We start from the raw sequence: 22,322 nt of genomic DNA, 5'->3' as shown, positions 1-22,322 counted from the left end.
CCTTTCTACATAAGTTTCAGGCTGAACCACAAATTCTCGCAGAATCCGGACCGGGTGCACGGAGCTGCGGGCAAACGGACCGGTGCTATCGGTGCGGTCAAGTGACCCGGCCGTGTGCGCGCGAGGACGGCCGGAGTGCAACTCGAGCGCACACTCTACCCGCTGTATCACACCCAAACGAAACAGGAGAGCACACAGACACAGGCACCCACATAGGACGCAGATCGTTGATGAGTAGTGCACAGTTGTGTGTCCTAGTGCAAAGGGCGTGTGCTCCACCTCACACTTTTGTGTGAATTGTGGAAAGGATCACGCCCCCGGTTAGCGGATAGGAGTGAGGTGGATTGATGATCTACGTATACCTCGGCGTCGGGCGTCGGTTGTGCTCCTTTAGGGGTGTCGCCAAGGAGACGAAGAGGTCATCTCTCACATGCTCTGCACTGGAATGAGGATTGTGGATCCCACTGGGAGTCGTGATAATTCAGACAGGTTCATGAAAGAATAGGAGCACATGCAAGAGCAGTACTGGTTGAATTAGGCAAGTGGATTACGAAGGGGAGATCGGATCGAAGGCTCTGGTCAAGTGACATCATCCACCCGGTCTACCCCGCACTGCGACTCTGGCTTCCCCGCTGCGCCGCCGCCGCCGCCCAGCGCGCCCAGCGCCCAGCCAGCCATGACCCAGGATCTACTTCGGTACTACTCCACTGCGCACAGTGCTGCTGCACTCTGGCTGCTGCTAGTCATGCGCACGTATCTCCTGCCACCTGATCTCGTGCGTTCTCTTTCTCTCATCGCCGAGAGAGATCACATACCGTCGTCATTATCCTCTCTTTTCTCTTCAACTCATGATGTATTCTACAACTGTTATCCACCCACTAGCCTTTGACCGTAGTAGCAACTTAAGTCATGCCGCTGAGAAGATCAACTGCCCGTAAGTTGACAGTGTCAGCTGCTTTGTTTACGATACCAAAACACCGCGTGCTCAAGCCTCAGGCGCATGAGACCTCGGTCGGCTCAGTCGAGCGGGTGGAAGTCGTCGCTGCCATGATCCGCAAGGAAGATTGTCGCTGAGCCGGGGTATTTGGTACGCATGTACTCATCGAGGAGGGCAGTGGTCCAGGAGGGGGCAGCACGGTTGATCGATCCGTTGGCAGGGAGGGAGAGGTCGAGGAGAACATAGATTCCATTGTCGTCAAAGAGCTTCATGCAGTCATCGTGGTTCTTCGAGGGGTCGACGGAGTACACGCGGACAGCGTTGACGCCGAGCTCCTGGAGGTGGGGAAGGTCTCGGGTACAGTTGTCCTTGCTCGAGAGCGGGTCGATGTAGGAGTCAGGCTCGGGGAAGCCTCCGCTGGGCATGTTAGTTCCTGGGGCTGCAAGCCAAAGCCGGCACACTCACTGCTCCTCGTTGTCCGCCGTCTGCTCGGCGAGACGTCCCTGGGGCTGGTATGCAACTCCCTGCAAGTCAGCTGCGGGGCAGCTCCTAGGAAAGAGCGAGGAAAACGAGGTGGGCATGGATAGAAGTCATACGACGAGGAAGGCAAGAAACAACGGTGTGTGATGTCTCCGGCGGGCCGGAGGAAGGGGGAGGAGGGTGGTCTTCATCGCCTCGTCGTAGTTGCGCCAGTCCTCGAAGCCGGTGCAGTCACCGAAGCCAGCGTTCTGGCCAATGCCGTTGAGCCACTTGCCGCAGTCGTTGATAGCGAGCGACCACTCTCCGCCGATCGTGAGACCGAACTCGGCATTGGAACGCGCATTCGGGCGACCCCAACCGCACACGTCTGCCAGCTGCTGCGACCAGGGCAGATTGTAGGATCCCGGACTGAAGGCCTTGTACGGGTGCGCATCCATGACGAGGCGGTCAGCGCCGGGCATGAAGCCGATCCAGCGCTCGGCACCAACGAAGCCCTCATGGAGGACGATGAAGGGGCCATTGCCGGCACCGTAGCCCAGAGCACCGCGGATAACCTGGTACGCCTCGTGGTAGAACGAACCGAGGATGGCGAGGTCGGTGAACGAGCCGCGGACTTCGTTGACGAGCGAGAGCATAGGAACGACGTCCTTGATGCCCGGCTGAGAAACCCACTCGGCTAGGGTGCGGAGGTAGTGGCTGCTCGTGGAGACGGCCCTTGCCATCCGTGGTACGGTGCAGCTCGGGATCGTGGAACATGACGAGCTCATCGTCGGAGGTCATGTGGATGTCGGTCTCGATGCCATCGGCGCCGGCCTTGCAGGCCTCGACGAAGGACATGAGAGTGTTCTCGGCTGCAGCGTCAGCTTATCGTCCCTGCACCAACCGTCCTCAGCCTCGCTTCCCATGCATGCGATCCATCCCTGCAACCTCCCAATCCATCGCATGCACCTTTCCGACACTCTGAGATGACCTCGGAGCGCTGGATGTATGCCTGACCGCTCGGAGATGGGTTCGTGAGGCAGTACCGCAGCAGGTAGCTCGGGGAAGCTCGGGGAAGTTCGGTGAACCACGGTTCGGTATTACTCACGAAAGTTGGCCGACGCGCCGCGGTGGCCCCAGCACTCGGGGAGGCGGGGGGCGGCGTTGAGGTCGAACGGCTTGTCCTCGAGGCCGGGGGAGACGATAGGGGGCAGCTCGGGGGAGGACTCATCGCTGGCGACGAGCGAGGGCACGGGGAGGTCCGGCATCAGGCCGTCCTGCTCCTCGAGGACGGGGCCGGGGCGCTCGTTGGTCGGCGTCGTGACGTCCATGGTGTCGGGCGCGATAATAGTCTCGGATACAGATGTGGATGCGGTGGTGGATGTGGTGGTGCTGGATTTGCTCCAGAAGGGAAGCATGGAGTATATGTGTGTCTCGTTGCAGGCGGTACGCGGTTGCTGCGGGGGTGCGACGAGTGCCTTGAACGTTGTTGTTGGTGGAGGCCGAGGTCGAACGTGCGATACGTGTCCCTGGCGTCCCACTTCCCACTCTCTCTTCCTGGCCCGTTGCGTTTGTGCCGGGTCTAGGTTTGAACGAGTGGAACGTGTCTGTCGATACGGTATGCACGCGCTGCTACTGGGAACGGCAGGTGCTGGATGCGTTGGATGTCAACAATGGACAGCCGGTGGCGGATGCGGGTGGATGGGTAGCTCGGCGAATAAACGTGTGAGGCGGATGCTGCGGATGCGCTGGATGGATGTGGTGAGCAAGCAAAGTGCAAAGCACGGGGTGTGAGTGGCAATGGGTCGAGAGGGTGGAAGAGAACAGCAGGATGCAAGATTATTATACTCTGACTGTCGAGTCGAGCATGCATCCCTCGATCTGGCTGGATCCCTGCTGGCGTCGTCGGATCTCGAGGCCTCACGACCGGTCGCCGGTCAACGGCGGCCAGCGTTGTTGTCATGGTGGCAAAACTTGGATCGCGATCCATGGTTCCCCTCAGTCCTTGGCCCGTGCGCCCCGCAACCTGGCGCGCCAGCGCGTAAGCTGGCGCATTTGGCATCCAACACCGGGCTACGCAAAAACCTTCAAGCCAAATCAAGGCAAATACGAAACGCCTCGAAATCTAAGCGTGCGCGGCTGCCGCGCACTCACCCTTCGGCCCTCGACCTCTAGAGCAGCACTGCTTGTGCTTGAAGACGGGGAGGGCGCTGCGGGTGAGTTATCGCACGCAGCACTTGGTGTGCTACTTCTGCTCTGTTGCCTTGGACTTGATGTCCGAATCAGGCATACACTTCAGGCATCCTCAGGCATGCTCAGGGAGAGGGTGGACACTTCGAGCAGGCAGCACGGCGATGGCGTGTTGAACTCCTGAAGTTCTGCGCAAAACTGCAGCACGTCGTTCGTTCCCCCGCGTTCTGTATGCGTCTCCTGCTCCACCAGCAGCAGCACAGCAGCGGCCTCTGCAGCCCAAGTTAGAACAAAGAGCTTATCGGTCGACCGGGCCGAAGGTAGCGGGGCGGCCTGGTTTTCAGGGACGAATACCAAATAGCACCACCAGCGAAATGAAAATCCTCGTTCCTCCACTGTGGCCACGCAGCCGAGATGCCGATGAGCTCGCAGAAGAGGTGACTGTCGTACGCGTCGCGGAGAAGGCGAGGAATTTGAATTCACATCGGATTACCAAATAACCCTCTACAACACCGGGACAGCTTTTCCACTGGCATACCGATCAGGGGCATAGAGGAGGAGTATGCATGCTGACTGACTCAGCGACGGGGTTCGCCAGGGATGACTACACCGCGTCAAGGGCAGGCCAGGGAGAGCAGCAAAAGAAGGGTCATGATGTCGATGCCTCTGCCGCCAAGAGATCCCCCGGTTCCCGCAGCCGTCTCGTTGGAGGGATCGGCGGGTGGTTTGAGTGGCAAATCCACCAACGGGCCAATCGGAATGGTTGGCTACGTGAAGAAATGATCGTCAGGTCCCAACTGGTCACGTGAGAGGAGAGATCTCGGCGAATCACGTGTTTGCGGCAAGCCGTCAATTGGAGCCCCGCCAAGTTCAGCTCATTCAGAGAAGCGACAGCGACAGAGGGCCCTGTGTGCTCGGCGTCGTTAGCTACTCCATTATGATCCATAGCTAGTTTACAATGGTCCTGATGGCTACGTGTTGACTTGATATATGTACATTGAATGGGCTGGAGATGGCTTTGATTCGGAAAGTGATCGAGATCGGATTTTTGAATGAGGTGTGATGTCCATAGGATTGTTCGTGAACAATGAAAGACAGGTTGGGGGAGAGCTCGGCGCAACGAGAAAACACTGTCATGCGCGTGCTCAAGCGGCGGCCGGAACATCGGCCGGTACACCAACGGCAGCGGGCTCGACGGCTGGAACCACGGCCGGATCAGCGACGGGCTCGGCGGCCGGAACCGCGGCAGGATCAGCAGCGGGGTCCGCAGCAGGATCAGCTGCAGGCACTGGAGCGACGGCCGGCGCCTCAGCTGCAGCAGGCTCGGGGACGACGGGCGCAGCAGTTGGGACGGGAGCCTCGGTGGGCGCCGCGACTGCAGGTGCAGCCGCACCGCCGCCGCCACCGCAGGGAGCATCCCAGAACGCTCCGGTCGCAAACTGCTCGGGGTACGAGCAGCCCGAGACCTCGGCATAGGCGAGGGCAGTGTCCGAGGGGTTAGTCCAGCCGTTACCGACGCCGGTGGCGCTCTTGTACTCGGTCGGCATGGCGAGGGTGACGGGCTTGGCGGTCTGGGTCAGTGTCGGGAGCAGGGCCATTTGGGCGGCGGCCATAGTCGAGCCCTCGTTCATCTTGAGTGCCGCGGGCGGCCACTGGTCATACTGTCCCTCGGCCGAGGCGAAGGAGCCGGGTCTGAGCGTCGGGTTGGGGTCGCCGCCGATCATGTTGGGTTCGTATGTGCCGTCAAAGCCCTCGTTCGGTCCCGAGAGCCCCTGGCTCGCGCAGAAGCCGATAGCAGTGCGCGGGTCCTTGGGGATCCACCCCTCCTGCCAGCCTAGGCGGTAGTGCCACTGCGGCGAGGTGGGGTATCCGACCTCGGTCGAGTTCATGATCTTCCACGTCCAGAAGAAGTAGTCGCGCAGCGCGTCCATCGTGCCCATGCACTGGTTGCGGAGGTTGGTCTTCATCGCCTCGTCGTAGTTGCGCCAGTCCTCGAAGCCGGTGCAGTCACCGAAGCCAGCGTTCTGGCCAATGCCGTTGAGCCACTTGCCGCAGTCGTTGATAGCGAGCGACCACTCTCCGCCGATCGTGAGACCGAACTCGGCATTGGAACGCGCATTCGGGCGACCCCAACCGCACACGTCTGCCAGCTGCTGCGACCAGGGCAGATTGTAGGATCCCGGACTGAAGGCCTTGTACGGGTGCGCATCCATGACGAGGCGGTCAGCGCCGGGCATGAAGCCGATCCAGCGCTCGGCACCAACGAAGCCCTCATGGAGGACGATGAAGGGGCCATTGCCGGCACCGTAGCCCAGAGCACCGCGGATAACCTGGTACGCCTCGTGGTAGAACGAACCGAGGATGGCGAGGTCGGTGAACGAGCCGCGGACTTCGTTGACGAGCGAGAGCATAGGAACGACGTCCTTGATGCCCGGCTGAGAAACCCACTCGGCTAGGGTGCGGAGGTAGTTGAGGGAGCGCTGGGCATTCATGAGGCCACCAGCGCCAGCCATAAAGTTGGTCGTACCATTGCCGCGGCCCGAGTGATTCCAGCCATTCTGCGAGCCGGGCAGAGCGTGAACGTCGAGCAGGATACGAATACCGTACTTGCGCGCCCACACGACCGCCTTGAGGAAGTAGGTCCAGGAAATTTTGGGGACGTACGGGTCCCCGGGAAGAGTCTCGATCGCCCAGTACCCCATAGGAATGCGGACCCAGTTCAGGCCCGCGGCGGCGATCTCAGCAAAGTCTTCCTCCGTAATGAACGTCTTGTAGTGCTCCTCCATCGCCTCGGCCGCGTCGGCGCCCATGGCCTGCGTCAGAGTGTACTCATCGATGATATCGACGGTAGACCGGCCGACGTATCGCTCGTAAAGCCCGGGCACAATGAACGCTGATGGCGTTAGCTACCGAGTCCAACAAACCCCCTAGCTGGGAGAGATACTCACGCTCAGTGACGAGCCATCCACCAAGGTTGACACCGCGGATGAGGTCCTTTCCATACTCCCACGTCTCGTTGACACGGGGCGTGCCGGTCTGTGCGAGGCCCGAGGCGTTGAAGGGGTTCTTGATGTCGTACGCCCAGTCGCCGCCCAGGTCGTTCGTGTACCTGAACTCCCTTCCGTTCTCCATCTTGATCATGGAGCCCGTCTTGCCCTCAAAGTAGTTTGGCTCAGGTTTCGGCTGGGCGTTGGGTGTGGGCCGCGGGTCGTCCTGTGCCTTGGTCGGCTCCGCATCGGTGGAGGAATGGCCGTCGGCGGCACTGTCCTTGCCCGAGCTGTTCTCGTTCTTGTTCTTGTCCGGGAGACCCAGGCCGAGACCGAGTCCCAGGCCAAGACCCAGGATGGCAAGTAGCGCCACACCGGCACCGATGGTCCAGAAGAGCTTCTTCCTGCCGCCACCAGACTTGGGGCGGACGAGCTCGTCCCCGCCCTCCTGGTAGAGGTCAGGAGACGTCTCGCCGGAGTCGTAGAGACGAGCGGTCTGACTCATCCTGTGCTTCTCGTTACGAATGAGGCTGTCGAGGCTAGGTCGTGACTCAGAGTCGGTCGCGAAGAGCGAGGTTTTCTCGAGGATGCTGTACCGGTCAAGGTACGTCTGTCCGGTCTGCTGGCTGTCGAGGGATGGCCGGGGCTGGGCGTCCTGGCTGTACCGGCGGGGAGACTTTGGTGGTCGCGGGGGAGAAAAGAAAGGGAGCGACTCCCGCGAAAGTGCCGGAGAGGGGGGAGAGACGTTGGTGTCGCCAGTGGCGGCGGAGACGAACGAGTGCTGCGAGAGCCGGGAGTGCCGCCGTGGATCGGGACGGTGGGGCGGGGGGTGCTCTGCGTCGTAGACCCCGAGGAGCGAGGACGAACTCTGGCGCGGGTTAGCGGGTCGTCAAAGACGTCGGTCGGGAATGTGAGTGCTGGGAGAAGAGCGATGACACAGAGTGAGGAAGACGAGCGGGGGCACGGGGCCTGCAGCGTTTATACGCCGCGACTGCTGTACACCGGACACGGTGCGGACGGTGCACTGTGCACCGCAACGGGGCGAGTGCGCAAGGGGGCAGGAGTGCGTGCTGGCCAGAGTCTGCGAGCGAGCGGTCTGTTCAGCATGCACGCGGCCAGGTCGCGACAGGGTGAGTGACAGGAAGGAGGCAGCACGAGCGCTCAAGATCGGGCGGCGTGCAGCGCTCATGTGAGCCTTTGAGCCGGACTAACGCTGTCTGCTGCACAGCAGGTGCAATGTGCCGAGCAGGCTTGGCCAGTCTGCTTCCCCCTTGGCCCTTGGCCAGCTCGCACCGACACTGAGTGAGAGTGGAGCGTGATGCCTGCTGATCGCAGTCTGACACACGCAACCAGTGGCGGTGGACTGGGCATGCAGATTGTGCGCGCAGCGCCGGGTCGCACGCACGCAGAGCATGGCACGAGGGGCAGGAAGGAGCGAGCGGCGGATGGCGCAAGCGTTCCAGGCGTAGAGCTCTCAGGCCGTCAACTCCTATCAGGCTCGCGCGCTCGAGGCCGCCATGGCAGGTCCTGCTCCGCCCTGCTTCTGGGTACCTTGCAGGCGAGCATCAAGGCGGTGTGATCGTAGCCTGCAGGCCGTTCTGAGGTACGCCCAGGTAGACTAGACAGCCCGAAGAGTCTGTCCCAGCCTGAGCAGCAAGGGGCACGACCAGTGCTTGCAGAAGGCTCGTGTACGACGAGCATGTCTGAAATCTGGAAGCCAGAGCGGTGCTGGTGCCCCCCCCCCCTCTTCGTTGGCGCGAGCGCGAGACACGCAAAGACCGTAGATCTGCCCTTGGCCAACTGGCGAGGCTTGGAAGTGGTGCGATAACCGTAGTCCCAGTGTGCTACTGGATCTTGGCGTCGCCGTCGCACCACTGCGGAGGAAAGAGCGAGGAAAACGAGGTGGGCATGGATAGAAGTCATACGACGAGGAAGGCAAGAAACAACGGTGTGTGATGTCTCCGGCGGGCCGGAGGAAGGTGGAGGTATACGTCAATGCGCCGAGACACGGACATCCTTGGTACCTCCAGGAGGTGACTGGGCACGGATCTGCAATGGTTGCAAGATTCTTCGTTTGATGTGCCGTGCTTGGGCAGGACCATGCCTGTGCTATTCTTGAGCAGGGTGACAGGCACCTAAGACCATGGCTCCGCTCAGACAGAAGCACGAGCAACAAGGAGAACGGTACACCTAGGGCGTTCGGCGGAAAGAGCAACAGGGCTGCCCGAAACCAATCCGCTGTTTGATACCCAGCAACGTAGAGTACGTAGAGTGCCGTCCGGCGGGCCGGCCACCGCGCGACCGCCCAACACTCGGCGCTTAGGATGCCGAGCCGGTAGAGCGCCGGCAAGTCAACGGACGTCATCGACCCCAAACCCGGGTGCAGACCACTCAGACCTCACCCATCGCAAGAAACAGGGAGGAGGAGTATGCAAAAAGCGACACACGGGGATCACACCGGTCCAAAACCAGCTTCAAAGCGGTCGCCAAGCCCCGCCAACCGCTCATCCGTTCATCCTCCCTCCGTCGCTGCCTCCGTCGCTCAATCAAGAATCATGAAAAGAAACGCTGAAACACATCTCGGACAAGTCGACTCACCGCAAAGGGATCCTCGTCCAGGTCCAGGACCAGATACTGGGGAGGCGAGGGCATCGTGTACTTCGTTTGTTCGCTGATTGCTGTGCTTGCTGTTTGCTCGTAGTGTAGGAGGGGGCTCGGACCGTCTATCGCATCGCTCAGTTTGTTTATATTGCCCCATCGCAGCAAAACAAACATCACCTGCATCTTCCGCAGCGATGGCGATCTATCGGCCGTACTGCAGGCCGTGGGCTGCTCCGCAGAGTCATGTTTGGTCCCAAAAGTGACATTGCGAGGCGCTCATGTACAATGGCTGGTCGCAATTTATGACATCGCTGTGCCTTTGAGTCGGTTGGAGTCTTTGGCGCCGGCCGGCGATAAACATGTGTTTGTCCCCTCTACTCTTCCTTGGTTCATCTGCGGTCAGGGTTATGTTGGGATCGATTCCAGCGCAGTCCCAGAGAAATCGCATTAAGCATGCCCAATGTTCCTGACGTTTGTCTGGGAAGACGACCTGAAGCTCTCATTTACTTTCTCATACCCTTCAAACCATATCTGAACCCATCGCTCCTCCGCCAATCATGGCAGACTGTCGGAAACTCGAGGAAACCGATACGGCTAGCGAACAAGCATTATTGCACTGCGGAAGGGACAGTAGCCACGTCTATAACTTTGCATCACATGAAAATGTCCAAACAGAAACGCTGTATGCTACGGAAAGTACTCTGCAGACAAACGTAAGGGAAGTGTTCCTGGGCTGGCAAGGGCAGGGGAGGAAGAGAAATCAGGCGCCAGACCTTGCCGACTCTCACCTCGGAATTCCCCGATTTGGTTCCGCTCGCCTGTCGCCTACTGGGGTAAACAACATACAGACGACCGTCACCTGAGCTGCCGTGAGGACATCTCCGCGACGAATGGGATTAGGTAATGGGGGATGGGGTAGATTGTCGTAGTCGTAGATATTGTGTCTGATTGTACAATTGCAGCGGCTTCGGGGTGGCGACAGGCGAGAGAACGGGAGGGAGGGGTCCGCTTAGGCGGCAATGACAGCACCGGCGACGGCGAGGACAACCATGGAGAGCGAAGCGAAGACGGCGTTGGCGCCAGAGTTCTTGTTGTCGTCCTTCTTGTCACCACCGTCGGATCCAGCATCCTTACCGCCGGAAACAACGGCGGTGGGCGCGACGCCGGTGGTCTGGCTCGGGCCACCCTGGGTCGCCGAGGGAGTGGTGACGGCTGAGGCGTTGGCCAGACACTTGGCCGCAACCTCCGACGAGGCCTGGGTGTTGGGCGTGTTGGGGGTGAGGGTGGCGTTGCCGCCAAAGTCGCACGAGGTGGCCTTCTGGTCAGTCTCCCAGAAGCTCGACATGGCGTAGTTGAGCTTGACCTCGGGCGAGCAGAACGAGAGCGAACCATAGACACCGGTGCTACCGTTGCCGCTGATGTTCTCGCAAGTTACAGAAGTGTTCGCCTGTCCGAGGAGGGAGCACGCGTAGTCGGTGAGGGCGCCCATCTTGGCGGGGTCGTTGGCGGTAGCCGAAATAACGTGGCACGAGAGCGCGTTGTCGTTGACGCAGTTGCACGCGGCCTTGTTAGGGGTCGGGGGCAGCTTCGAGCTCGCGTTGATCTTGGCGCCGTCCGCAGGGCACTCAATGCTACCGGTCTGCGCGGCGGACTGGGCAGGGGTCTTGGCGGTGGTAACGTTCTTCAGGTGCTGCGCCAGGTTCGTGAAGTCAGTGCTGACGGTGACGTCCTTACCGTCACCGCCGAACTCGACCATGCCATACCCATCGCTAGTGGGGAAGTAGCTGAATGCAACACCACCGGAGAAGACGTCGGTGACCGTCGTGTCACCGTACAGAGCGTCGACCTCCTGCCAGAGACGGGGCTTGACCTCGATACATCCGTACTCGGACATGTAAGTCGCGACGGGCACGTTCTTGAAGTCGTCGACCATGTTGCTCCAGGTCGAGGCGGTGACCGAGGAAGAGCCGCACCACGCATAGTTGTTCAGGCCTGGCACAGATTAGCGATGAAACAAAGCGCTGGCGTGGCCAGATCTGAGGGCTGGCAGTCCGAGGCCAGTGCCATCGATCTGCGCCACCAGATCTTTGCAACCACAGCCACTACTCACCGTACAGGTCAATCGTAACACTGTCGTTGCCGCAGGTCAGGTACTCGGCAACGCCTCCACGGAAGTTCGAGTCGCCGTCTACGGCAGAGTACGAGACCATAGCGTTCGAACCGATGCTGCGGAGGTAGGCCTTGATGTCACGGGCGGCAGCCTTGACGAAGGCTGTCTGTCAGTTCTGAATAGGGGGCATGCGCTAACTCACGAGCGGCATCAGTGTTCACGGCACGGCTGACAACCTCGTTTCCAACGCTGTAGGCGAGAACGTTGTCGTACTTGTTGAAGACATCGATGGTACGCATGTACTCATCGAGGAGGGCAGTGGTCCAGGAGGGGGCAGCACGGTTGATCGATCCGTTGGCAGGGAGGGAGAGGTCGAGGAGAACATAGATTCCATTGTCGTCAAAGAGCTTCATGCAGTCATCGTGGTTCTTCGAGGGGTCGACGGAGTACACGCGGACAGCGTTGACGCCGAGCTCCTGGAGGTGGGGAAGGTCTCGGGTACAGTTGTCCTTGCTCGAGAGCGGGTCGATGTAGGAGTCAGGCTCGGGGAAGCCTCCGCTGGGCATGTTAGTTCCTGGGGCTGCAAGCCAAAGCCGGCACACTCACTGCTCCTCGTTGTCCGCCGTCTGCTCGGCGAGACGTCCCTGGGGCTGGTATGCAACTCCCTGCAAGTCAGCTGCGGGGCAGCTCCTGTGAGCTTACCTTGATGAAGAAGCGCTCTCCGTTCTGGTCGTACAGGTACTTGCCGGTACGAGTGATCGGGGGCAGCGCCGCTGCGAGGGGCAGAAGGCCCGCGACGAGGGTCTTGAAAAGGAGCATACTCGCGACCGTGCTTGCTAGCGAGCGCTTTTTCGAGGAGCGAGAAACGGGAAGAGAGGGTAGTTGCGAATGAGTGTCGAGGTCGCTTTATACAGCGGTCCAACAGGCAAGCTGTGACTACTGCGGACTCTGGGGCGTGTGTGCTCAAGAGTCTCGGAAGCTTGGAAGTGTGTGTCGTCACGGTGCGACTGCGAGGGGGTCGATACGTGCGCGTGTGTAGTGTGCGCAAGAGAGTGTGTGCAGGTGCGCGGTGTGATGTGTGGAAAGGAACAAGAAGGTGGTCAGACACGGTCTCAAGAGGCGACGGATGCATGCAGGGGGAACGAGCAAGGCGGTGCGTGCGGTGCGCGGTGCTTTGATCGCAGCGTCCGTTCGTTTGTTCGTTTGTCCGTGTGCCTGCTACCGAATGCAGGATATGCAGGGGAGCCGGGGGGAGAGGCGCTGGGGGCGTTGGGGTGAGGCTGACGGGGAATGCCGGTGCCGGTGCTGCTGCGCGTCTGAGAGTGGAGACTCGAGGTCCGGGACGGGGGCTGCGCGTGTTGCCGCGCGCTGGGAAGACTTCACACGGTCGCGTGTGTATCGCCTGATGCTTGGGCTTGGCTGTTTGGTTTCTGCTCGGCTCTCCAAATGCGTACCTGGGTGCCTGGTCCAACGGCTCGGCGGAGGGTGAGCGCGGAGCTGCTGCATTCAATTACGTAGACTGCGCAGGAGCCAAGCCTCCAAGCCCTTTCAGTCACTCAGGAGTCGATCCAGGACGATGAGCGCGGCGGTGCCGCATCCTGCCTGGCATAGGCTGCTTCTCTCAACGTCAACGGAGACGACCGTGCGAAAGCATCCCCGCTCTCCGTCTCGGTCTGAGGAGGGGACCGCTGACCGCTGCGCCGCTGCCTGCTGGGATTCGATCGCAGTCTCGAAGAACCCGAACTGCGAAGCGTCAACAAGGACGAAATCACGTGTTTCTTCCCATATGTTACGTAAAAGGTCGATCGAACCTCCACCTAGCGGCGACCATGTCTGTCCGCTTCGTCAGTGTTCCTGTCGTCATCGACTGCACTGTATTCATTGACAATGGCAGCGAGCTTCAGCATCCACAGAGCCGCACAGGAAGGTAAGCTATTCTGTTCTTGGGAGTCAGCTGACAACAGGTCAGCCCGGTCTCATCCGCTCTCTTCTATCCGAGGACCCGAGACTCATTAATCAGAAAGATGACGTGAGTGCTGCCTTCCTCCGTTAGCAGTGGCCAGCCTGCGCGACTGAGTCATGGTGTCCGGGCTGGTTCCAGACTGGACATTTGAAGAGTTTCTGCTCTGCTGTGTTGATCACAGCTTACAGCAGGATGGACGCACGCCCCTGCACTGGGCCGCGGGCGCCGACAACCTGAGTGTCCTGCAGCTGTTGCTCTCATACCAGCCTGACCTCGAGGCCAGCGATGCGATGGGATGGACGCCGCTGCTGGTTGCTGCCTCCTCCGGACACAAGCAGAATGTTGCCGAGCTGCTTGACGTAGGCGCGAAGCTTGACGCCGTGAACGACAAGGGACAGGGTGCGCTGCACTACGCTGCGTCCAAAGGAAATGTGCCGGTAAGCTATTCCTTTCGGTGGCGTGGAGCTGACAACAGCTTGCTAGGCTGCTCATTCAACGTGGAGCTGATGTGAGTGTCGTGGCGCTGCAGCGCGATCCATGAAAGCGGAGTCTGGCTGTAGCTTTTCAGCGCTGTTTCTTCTAGCTAACTTCAGATCAACATCAAAGACCGCGCTTCCCAGCACCCTCTGCACCGTGCCGCAACAACGGGCAACGTCGCAATGCTGAACGTCCTCCTCAACCCGCCAGAGGGTCGGCCGCGCACGAGGCTCAACACCTCTGACCGGGCGGGCAACACGCCTCTGCACCTGGCCATGGAGAGCGGACACGGCGAGGCTGCTGTCGTACTCATCGAGGCGGGCGCTGATCGCGAGAGGGTGAGTTCGCTTCCACGGCTCGCGCAGCGGCTACTGCAGGAGTATGAAGAGGGAGAGCTGTGTCCTTGCGTACCAAGCTAACATCAGCACAATGCCGACAGCCAGTACCCCGAAGACATCGATGGCGTCGGCGGCGAGGAGCAGAAGCGCGTGCGACAGTACGTCCTGTCGCGATGCGGACCTCGAGACGACTAAGTTGCCTGGAAAGGTGCCTCGTATTGCCCGTTTCTCTTCAACTCATGATGTATTCTACAACTGTTATCCACCCACTAGCCTTTGACCGTAGTAGCAACTTAAGTCATGCCGCTGAGAAGATCAACTGCCCGTAAGTTGACAGTGTCAGCTGCTTTGTTTACGATACCAAAACACCGCGTGCTCAAGCCTCAGGCGCATGAGACCTCGGTCGGCTCAGTCGAGCGGGTGGAAGTCGTCGCTGCCATGATCCGCAAGGAAGATTGTCGCTGAGCCGGGGTATTGTCGGAACATCCCTCCGGCGAGGAGCTGTTCGGTTATCTCGGTCTGAGTCGAGGCACGCCAAAACGCAGCGCCAGCGGCTGGATTCGAACGCAGGCATAGAAAGCCGACCTGAACGGCCAGCTTCGGACTTATGGGGTGCTTTATTCCACCCCCATGTTTAGCCACGTGCAGGCGCCGGAGTAGCCGAGGGCCGTTTTTCCACCTGCGAGGCCGAGTGAGCGTTGAATAATGTTCTCCGGAAAACTCGTTGTCTCCACTTGCTAGTCTCCACACTACATTCACTCACGCAACCCCCCCCAAAAACCACCAGCACCACGATGCGCGGTATCTCGGCCCTCCGTCCCCTCGTCCGACCGGCGCCCTTGCCGCGTGCGGCGTACGCCCGCGCCCTCCAGGCCCGCAACTTCTCCGGAACGTCTATCCGCCTGAACGAGCAGAAGAAGGAGGACGCCAAGGAGGACAAGAAGGACGAGAAGAAGGAGAAGGAGCAGAAGAAGCGCGGCTACGACGAGGACGCCGGCCCGCCCCAGAGCCCCTTCAAGGTCTTCCTGCAGGTGTTCAAGGAGGAGATTGAGAAGAACCAGGGCTGGCAGCAGAACGTCAAGCAGCTCTCCGGAGAGGTCGACAAGATGGCCGACTCGAAGGCCATGAAGGCTGCCAGGGAGATGTACGAGCGTACTAGGGTGAGTAGCATCCTTTGAAGTGACTGGAACTTGGTGAAAGGGCCGCCCCGGTGAGATCGGCGGCGCGGGGCTGCTTGCCACCGCTCGGAACGGAACCTCAGCCGGCTACCGGCAGCGGTCCGCTTGCGCCAGACTCTGCAGCTACATTGTTAGAGAGGGCTTAAGCTGACTAACAGATGGCGAACCTGATGAAGGAGAACCCGCGTCTCGCCAAGGCTGCCGAGGACCTGAAGAAGGCCGGCATGTCGGTCAACGAGGCGATCAACAAGGCGCTCGCCGACTCGGAGGTGCTCAAGGCGATTGCCGCCGCTTCGCAGTCCGTCTCTGCGTTTGCCGACCGTGCGACGCAGCCGATCCGTGACACCGAGGCGTACAAGCAGATCGCGGCGAGTGTGAGCGAGGCCTTTGACGATGCCGCCGGTACCGGCGCCCGTTACGGTGGATACGCGGAGAAGGAGGAGCGACGAAGGAAGCGTGAGCTTCGTGCGCAGAAGGCCGGCAAGAAGACCAAGCGTGTTGCTGAGAACCCTGAGTGAGTATGGCCTTGAGCTTGTTCGGCACCGTTGCCACTGTTGCACTCGCAGCAGCCGTGGTGTGGCGAACCCGTCTGGTGTGACAGAGCTAACTCTCAGTGCCGGAGAAGCCCTCGTCGTGTCCGCGAACCAGGAGCCGACGTCTTCCCGCCTCTCGTTCATCACCGAGTCGCCGACGTACCAGAAGCTGCGGGAGCAGTACTACGAGTCCGAGAACCCGGCGGTCGAGAGTTTCCGTTCGATGGCGTCGACGGTCGCGGGCTGGTTCGGCGAGAACGAGACGGCGCGCGTCATCCGCACGATCCGCGAGATGGACCCCGACTTCAACATGGACTCGTTCACGCGCGAGCTCCGCGAGTACATTGTTCCCGAGGTTGTTGACGCGTACCTGAGTGCCGACCGGGAAGCGCTCAAGCAGTGGTGCTCTGAGGCTGTGAGTAAATCTGCGTCGCGTTGGCTGGCGCGGAAATGCCTGGAAGCTGCTTCTACCGGAGTTGTGAGCTGACCCCTTCAGACCTTCAACGTCCTCTGGGCCACGATGGGCCAGTACATCAAGCAGGGCCTTGTTTCCGACTCGAAGATTCTCGACATCAAGCACGTCGACATTGTCTCGGGCAAGCTGCTCGAGAACGATGTTCCGGTGTTTGTCATCTCCTTTGCGTCGCAGGAGGTGCTCTGCTTCCGCAGCGCCAAGACGGGCGAGGTCATTGTCGGTAACGAGAACGGCGTCGAGCAGTGCCGCTACGCCTTTGTCCTCACGCGCATCGACAAGGAGGTCGACAACGAGCTCACTGGCGGATGGAAGGTCGTCGAGATGGCCCGCCACGGCCAGAAGAGCTTCATGTAAGCTCGTACAAAAGCGCGCACCTCGCAGCAATCATAGTATAGTTATCCCCTCACTCCCCCTACCAATCCTCCCAAACCGCCCAAACCCTACGATAGACTTGCATTTGCACCCTTTTCTATGCACACCACCATTCTCACGAGCACCTTTAGGTTGCATGCAGAAGATAGGCGCGAGTAAGCTACGTGCAGTGCCTTTCTACATAAGTTTCAGGCTGAACCACAAATTCTCGCAGAATCCGGACCGGGTGCACGGAGCTGCGGGCAAACGGACCGGTGCTATCGGTGCGGTCAAGTGACCCGGCCGTGTGCGCGCGAGGACGGCCGGAGTGCAACTCGAGCGCACACTCTACCCGCTGTATCACACCCAAACGAAACAGGAGAGCACACAGACACAGGCACCCACATAGGACGCAGATCGTTGATGAGTAGTGCACAGTTGTGTGTCCTAGTGCAAAGGGCGTGTGCTCCACCTCACACTTTTGTGTGAATTGTGGAAAGGATCACGCCCCCGGTTAGCGGATAGGAGTGAGGTGGATTGATGATCTACGTATACCTCGGCGTCGGGCGTCGGTTGTGCTCCTTTAGGGGTGTCGCCAAGGAGACGAAGAGGTCATCTCTCACATGCTCTGCACTGGAATGAGGATTGTGGATCCCACTGGGAGTCGTGATAATTCAGACAGGTTCATGAAAGAATAGGAGCACATGCAAGAGCAGTACTGGTTGAATTAGGCAAGTGGATTACGAAGGGGAGATCGGATCGAAGGCTCTGGTCAAGTGACATCATCCACCCGGTCTACCCCGCACTGCGACTCTGGCTTCCCCGCTGCGCCGCCGCCGCCGCCCAGCGCGCCCAGCGCCCAGCCAGCCATGACCCAGGATCTACTTCGGTACTACTCCACTGCGCACAGTGCTGCTGCACTCTGGCTGCTGCTAGTCATGCGCACGTATCTCCTGCCACCTGATCTCGTGCGTTCTCTTTCTCTCATCGCCGAGAGAGATCACATACCGTCGTCATTATCCTCTCTCTCTCTCTCTCTCTCTCTCTCGTTCGCATTCTTGCCCTTGTCACCTCTTTGTCACCCTTTCTACTCACTGCCCATTGTCGCACTTGCCTTCCCCCGTTCACGCCACCACTTGGCCACCAGGCTTGCCGCCGCCCAAGCCATCGAGCAGTCACGCTTCTGACCCCGGATCAAACACCCTCCCTTCCCTCCGTTTGCCGTCTGCAACAGCGCAACAGCTTTAGCCCAGCCGGGCCCGTGATCCGCGACCAACGCTGTCGGCTGTTCTTGCTGTCCCTTCACCTTCGCTCTCCCTGTCACAAGACACCTTCCTGGCATATCAAACCAACGCCGTCCGGCCGTCCCGCGCACTCACTAGTGTCACCTGCGCCGCCCCTCACCTCCCCGTGCTAGCAAGTCTCTTGTCTCTAGCCCGTCACACCTTGAGCACCTAGCACAACCCTTATCTGCCATTGCTGCGCGCTGCGCCCCACTCGTTCCGCGTCCATATATCTCCCAACAGCGCTGCAGCACAACCAAACTTCTCTTTCCTTATCGCAACGCAAGTGTTAACTCACAATGTCGTCCCCACTGGACATCGAGCAGCCGCCAGCGCTCGACGCAGCGGGCAGCGTTTCCCCCGAATCGCCCCGGCTGCAGACTCCCCGCACCCCGCCCTTCACATCAGTCCCAGTGGCAAAGTACCGTCGCACGAGCACGGGCGGGAACCTCTCCTTATCGCCTTTGCAGCTACCGCGGCGACGCAGTTCAAGCAACCTCTTTCCGTTCCCGTATGACGAGGACCCGAGTCCCGCACCGCATGCACAAACGCAAGCAGCGAGCAACCTCCCCTTGCCTCCCGGGGCGGCGCCGGCTATGGTGGCCCCGTTCGCGCTTCTCGAGGGCGCGACCGTAGTCGAGGAACCGATGATCGCCGAGTCGCCCGCAGCTGCGACACACTCACGCCCGGCGTCAAGTTACGAAGAGCCCACGACGCCCGGGAGCACCATCTCCTCGTCGAGCGGGAGCCGGCTCGGCGCCGCGGTCCGGCGGGGTCTGGACCGGCGGCGTTCCCGCCACTCGATCGACGAGGAGGGCTCGCCGCGTCCCTCGCTGCGCTCGCTCTCCTTCCTGAGACGCCGCTCCATGTCCTTCTCGACTGCCTTCGAGGACGTCCCCCGCGAAGACTCGGTGCCGCCCACCCCGCCGCCGTCGAAGCTCGAGTCACGCGAGTCCCGCCCCGACTCGCCCATCGCCACTTCGAGCCGCAAGGTGTTCCCGAAGAAGAAGCGCGGTCTCCCGCCGCCGCGTGGCGTCGTGCTCGCCGCCGGCGTGCAGAGCACGGCCGTAGCCGACGAGCTCGTGTGGGGCACACTGTCGTACCGCGCACTTCCCGAGCCAGACTTGTTCGGCTCCATGCTCCCGCGCGAGCTGCAGCTCAAGGTCTTTGCGGCGCTGCTCGAGTCCTGGGCCGCCTCGCCAGGACACGGGAAGTGGGACGGTGCCCTCGGCGGACGGCGCGAGCTCGTTCGTCTCTCCCGCGTCAGCACAGAGTGGCGCTCGCTCGTATTTGACGGCTCGCTCTGGAGCGACGCGGACATGTCCCCCCTCGCGGGGGTGCTGCATCGGAACACATTGCGGCAGATCATGTCGCATGCCCGGCCGTGCGTGCGCCACTTGAGCTTGCGGGGACTGGACTCGGTAGCCGGACTGGACCTCAAGCCGTGCTTGTCGACTGGGAACTTTGACTGGACGGCGCTCACGCGATTGGACGTGCGCGGCGCGCAGAGCCTGAGTGTCGCCGACCTGGTCGACTTGATCCGGGCGAGTCCCCGCCTTGAGCAGCTGGTGTTGAAGGGATGGAAGCTGGAAGTCAGGCCGGCCCTAGCTGCCGTCCTGGAGCTAGGCCTCGCTCTAACAGAGTTGGACGTGAGTCGGTGCCAGGGGCTCGAATTCGGTGCCATCGAGGAATTCATTGCATCTCTCTCCCCTCGCCAGTCCTCAGCTCTCCGCACGCTGCGCATCAGCGGGTTGGCCGACTCCTCGGGGCAGAAGCTGTTCAACCGCCTGGCACAGCTGCCCCACCTGACGACGCTGGATCTCCTGGGCTGCCGCTGGCTCTCCCAAGCCGATATCCAGGAATACGTGGACTATCTACCGGCCGAAGGGTCGCCATTGCAGCATCTCGTGCTCAGCAGCTGCACGAACCTGACGACCGACGCCGTGGAGCTGCTGATAGGCAAGCTCCCCAATATGCGCATCTTCGAGGCCGCCTCCCTCGAGCCCGTGTTCTACATGGACCCGCCGCCGCTGCTCTCCCAGCTCGTGCGCTCCATGCCGCTCCTAACACACCTCGACCTGGACGAGACGGGCCGCTACGGCGCCGTGGACAATGCGGTGCTCTACGAGCTGATACCGGGCGCGGTGCCCCAGTCCCCCCTCCGCGTCTCCCACTTGAAGGAACTCCGCATCGGCTCAGCCAAGGAAGTCTCCGCCTCGTGCCTCGTCGCGCTGTGCCGCGGCCTCCCCCAGCTCCGCCTCCTAGCCGCAGACGGGACGAAGGCGGACGGCCGCGTGCTGCGCGAGTTCCTCCGCTCCCGCCCCTCGGGCGCGTACATCAGTCTCGTCGACTGCCACCGTCTCTCAAACGAAGCCTACAACGAGGCAGCCATCTTCTCCCGCCCTCGGGCGGGCGACTCGGATCTCAGCAGCACGCCGTTCGAGTACGCCGACGCCGAGCTCGAGGAAGACCGGAACGTCGTGAAGAGCTTCTGGGGGTGGAGGAGGGCTACGCCGCCGATGGTGTGGAGACAGGCTAGGGAGGTCGGGGAGCTGAATCGCGAGATTAAGGAGAGAGGCGTGCAGGAACGCGGAAGGGGAGGGTATCGGTGGTGGCAGGATGACTTTGATGAACTTGAGCGCGGGGCGTGCACTATCATGTGAGCGCGAGGGGCGAGCGGAGCGAGCCCCGCGGCCATAGTCGAGAGTGGGGTTGAGCAGCAGAACGAAAGCTAGTAGTCATCATGTAGCATCACTGTACAATGTATCTACATCTCATCCCGTCTTGGCCTTCTTCGCCTCCCTCTCTTCTCCCCCATCTTCTTCACTTCCGTCCTGCGCCTTCCTCACATCCTCCAGTCTTCCCCTAACGAGTTCCGTAAACTTGTCCAACCCCAAAAGCACGCCCTGATCCGGCCCCTCTCCGGGCCTAGCAAACGTGTGCGCAAAGTCAATCAAGTGCAGGGAGATCGGCAACGGCGTCTCCTCGTCATCGTCCTCTTCATCCGAGTCGGCGTCTGGATCGATCTCAGCGTCCTCCTTCCACTTCACCCGTCCCTGATCGAGGGCGGTGAAGCACTCCGCCAGCCGCGTCGGGTCAGACTCATAAATGACAAGCAGCGACGCGCCGACGGCCCTGATTTCCGCTGTGCCCAGTGCGGCCCTCAGTTTCTCGAGCCGGGTGAGCAGAGTGGCCAGCAAGCGGGAGAGGAGAGACAGGGGGATAGCGTGCGAGGTGTAGGACTTGGGTTCGGCTGATGGCTCGGTGAAGGCCGGGTCGGAGGTTGAGGTCGGGATTGAGGGCTGGACAGAGGGGTCGATGTATTCGGGAATATTGTCTGAGGGGAGAGGGAAGAACCTCGCTAATGCGGCGGGCATGTCCTCCACTTTCAGGTCGTAGCCAAACTGCCTCGGAGTCGATATGTACGCCTGCGAGGGCTGGTGCCAGGTCTGCAGGTCAGCTTCGCAGTACGCAATAACACCAGCTGCCGCCCGCCGCTCGCCGCTCGCCGCTCGCCGCTCGCTCCGGACTCACCTGACACCCCGTCAACCGCAGCCCGACCTGGCCCGTCGTCGTCTCGGCCGCCTTCTTGATCATCCGCGCCTTCTTCTCCTCAGTCGCGTTCTCGTCGTACAGCACCGTGCCGAGTTTCGCGTCTAGCACGGAGGGGTGCAGGTACCCATACGTCAGATTCTCGAGCACGATTGACTGTGATGTTAGCTCAAGCTATCTGAACCCAGCTCGGGATGTGTATTGCAAACTACGCGACTACGCGCGGGAGTTTGGAGTTCCAAACTTCCTCGCCGCTGGCTCGGAAGTGCAGAGAACACTCACCTCGCTGCCCGTATCGGCCACCTCGCGCACGCCCCCTTCCCCGTCTTGCTCCCCTTGCAGCGTCAGTTTGCCATAGCAGACGGGCATGAAGGGGCGTAGTTGCCCCAGGGAGTCCGCATTCTGGGCGACGTGCTCGTAGAATGCGATCTCGGTGGGGAGGGCGGGCTGGTGTTAGCTACACCATCAGACAGAGGAAGCCAGTCATTGCAGAGGTCGCGGCAGTGGACTGAAGCTCCGGTTCACCGTTGACGACCATGCAATGCTGGCGCAGCTCTCTATCACTCGCCGCTCACTCAAACCCACCTTGTAGACCAGCTCACCCGAGTCGTCGGTCTGCACGCCCTTATGCCCGGCGACCTGGTGCTCGAGCTCTTTCGTCGTCATGAGTGTTATTATCGCTGTGACAGAGCTAAAGTTGTGCGGTGACAAGAAGCGTGCGGCCAAGCTCAGCTTCTACGTCACAGGGCCATGTGGGGTTGTATGCACGTGACTTGCGTGATACTCGGTGAATGAGACTGCCGGCTGAGAGCGGGAAAGCAGGAACCAGATCGGGCCTATTGAATCAAGAGCAAGGAGAGATCGAGACCAAGGCGCAGCAGGGGCGGG

The 22,322-nt window shown here is 60.8% G+C and overlaps 7 protein-coding genes across 7 annotated transcripts; 3 read left to right on the top strand and 4 right to left on the bottom strand.

Moving 5' to 3' along the window:
* Positions 1–1,017: 1,017 nt before the first annotated feature.
* Positions 1,018–2,727, bottom strand: A1Q1_04826 (uncharacterized protein; the record flags this gene model as incomplete). The annotated part of the gene is made up of 5 exons (XM_014323064.1): positions 1,018–1,354; positions 1,403–1,461; positions 1,534–2,093; positions 2,149–2,268; positions 2,505–2,727. The coding sequence occupies 5 exons, from the start codon at positions 2,725–2,727 to the stop codon at positions 1,018–1,020; spliced, it is 1,299 nt and encodes a 432-aa protein (XP_014178539.1).
* Positions 2,728–4,731: 2,004 nt separating this feature from the next.
* A1Q1_04825 (uncharacterized protein) lies at positions 4,732–7,078 on the bottom strand (the record flags this gene model as incomplete). Its single annotated transcript, XM_014323063.1, has 2 exons — positions 4,732–6,479; positions 6,535–7,078. The coding sequence occupies 2 exons, from the start codon at positions 7,076–7,078 to the stop codon at positions 4,732–4,734; spliced, it is 2,292 nt and encodes a 763-aa protein (XP_014178538.1).
* A 3,105-nt stretch (positions 7,079–10,183) lies between these two features.
* A1Q1_04824 (uncharacterized protein) lies at positions 10,184–12,103 on the bottom strand (the record flags this gene model as incomplete). The annotated part of the gene is made up of 5 exons (XM_014323062.1): positions 10,184–11,166; positions 11,285–11,446; positions 11,487–11,842; positions 11,891–11,934; positions 11,987–12,103. The coding sequence occupies 5 exons, from the start codon at positions 12,101–12,103 to the stop codon at positions 10,184–10,186; spliced, it is 1,662 nt and encodes a 553-aa protein (XP_014178537.1).
* Positions 12,104–13,113: 1,010 nt separating this feature from the next.
* On the top strand, positions 13,114–14,257 carry A1Q1_04823 (proteolysis and peptidolysis-related protein; the record flags this gene model as incomplete). Its single annotated transcript, XM_014323061.1, has 5 exons — positions 13,114–13,211; positions 13,254–13,313; positions 13,429–13,684; positions 13,841–14,062; positions 14,150–14,257. 5 exons carry the CDS (start codon positions 13,114–13,116, stop codon positions 14,255–14,257), a joined length of 744 nt encoding a protein of 247 aa, XP_014178536.1.
* Positions 14,258–14,856: 599 nt separating this feature from the next.
* On the top strand, positions 14,857–16,897 carry A1Q1_04822 (peripheral membrane protein, Tim44p; the record flags this gene model as incomplete). Its single annotated transcript, XM_014323060.1, has 6 exons — positions 14,857–15,222; positions 15,399–15,754; positions 15,807–16,188; positions 16,270–16,598; positions 16,644–16,775; positions 16,813–16,897. The coding sequence occupies 6 exons, from the start codon at positions 14,857–14,859 to the stop codon at positions 16,895–16,897; spliced, it is 1,650 nt and encodes a 549-aa protein (XP_014178535.1).
* Positions 16,898–18,181: 1,284 nt separating this feature from the next.
* Positions 18,182–20,545, top strand: A1Q1_04821 (uncharacterized protein; the record flags this gene model as incomplete). Its single annotated transcript, XM_014323059.1, has 1 exon — positions 18,182–20,545. The coding sequence occupies one exon, from the start codon at positions 18,182–18,184 to the stop codon at positions 20,543–20,545; it is 2,364 nt and encodes a 787-aa protein (XP_014178534.1).
* Positions 20,546–20,656: 111 nt separating this feature from the next.
* Positions 20,657–22,100, bottom strand: A1Q1_04820 (uncharacterized protein; the record flags this gene model as incomplete). The annotated part of the gene is made up of 4 exons (XM_014323058.1): positions 20,657–21,331; positions 21,417–21,590; positions 21,717–21,881; positions 22,020–22,100. The coding sequence occupies 4 exons, from the start codon at positions 22,098–22,100 to the stop codon at positions 20,657–20,659; spliced, it is 1,095 nt and encodes a 364-aa protein (XP_014178533.1).
* Between the last annotated feature and the right edge of the window lie 222 nt (positions 22,101–22,322).

This window comes from Trichosporon asahii (assembly GCF_000293215.1).
Source record: "Trichosporon asahii var. asahii CBS 2479 unplaced genomic scaffold scaffold00070, whole genome shotgun sequence".
Classification (NCBI taxonomy): domain Eukaryota; kingdom Fungi; phylum Basidiomycota; class Tremellomycetes; order Trichosporonales; family Trichosporonaceae; genus Trichosporon; species Trichosporon asahii.
This window is presented reverse-complemented; position numbering and strand designations above follow the sequence as displayed.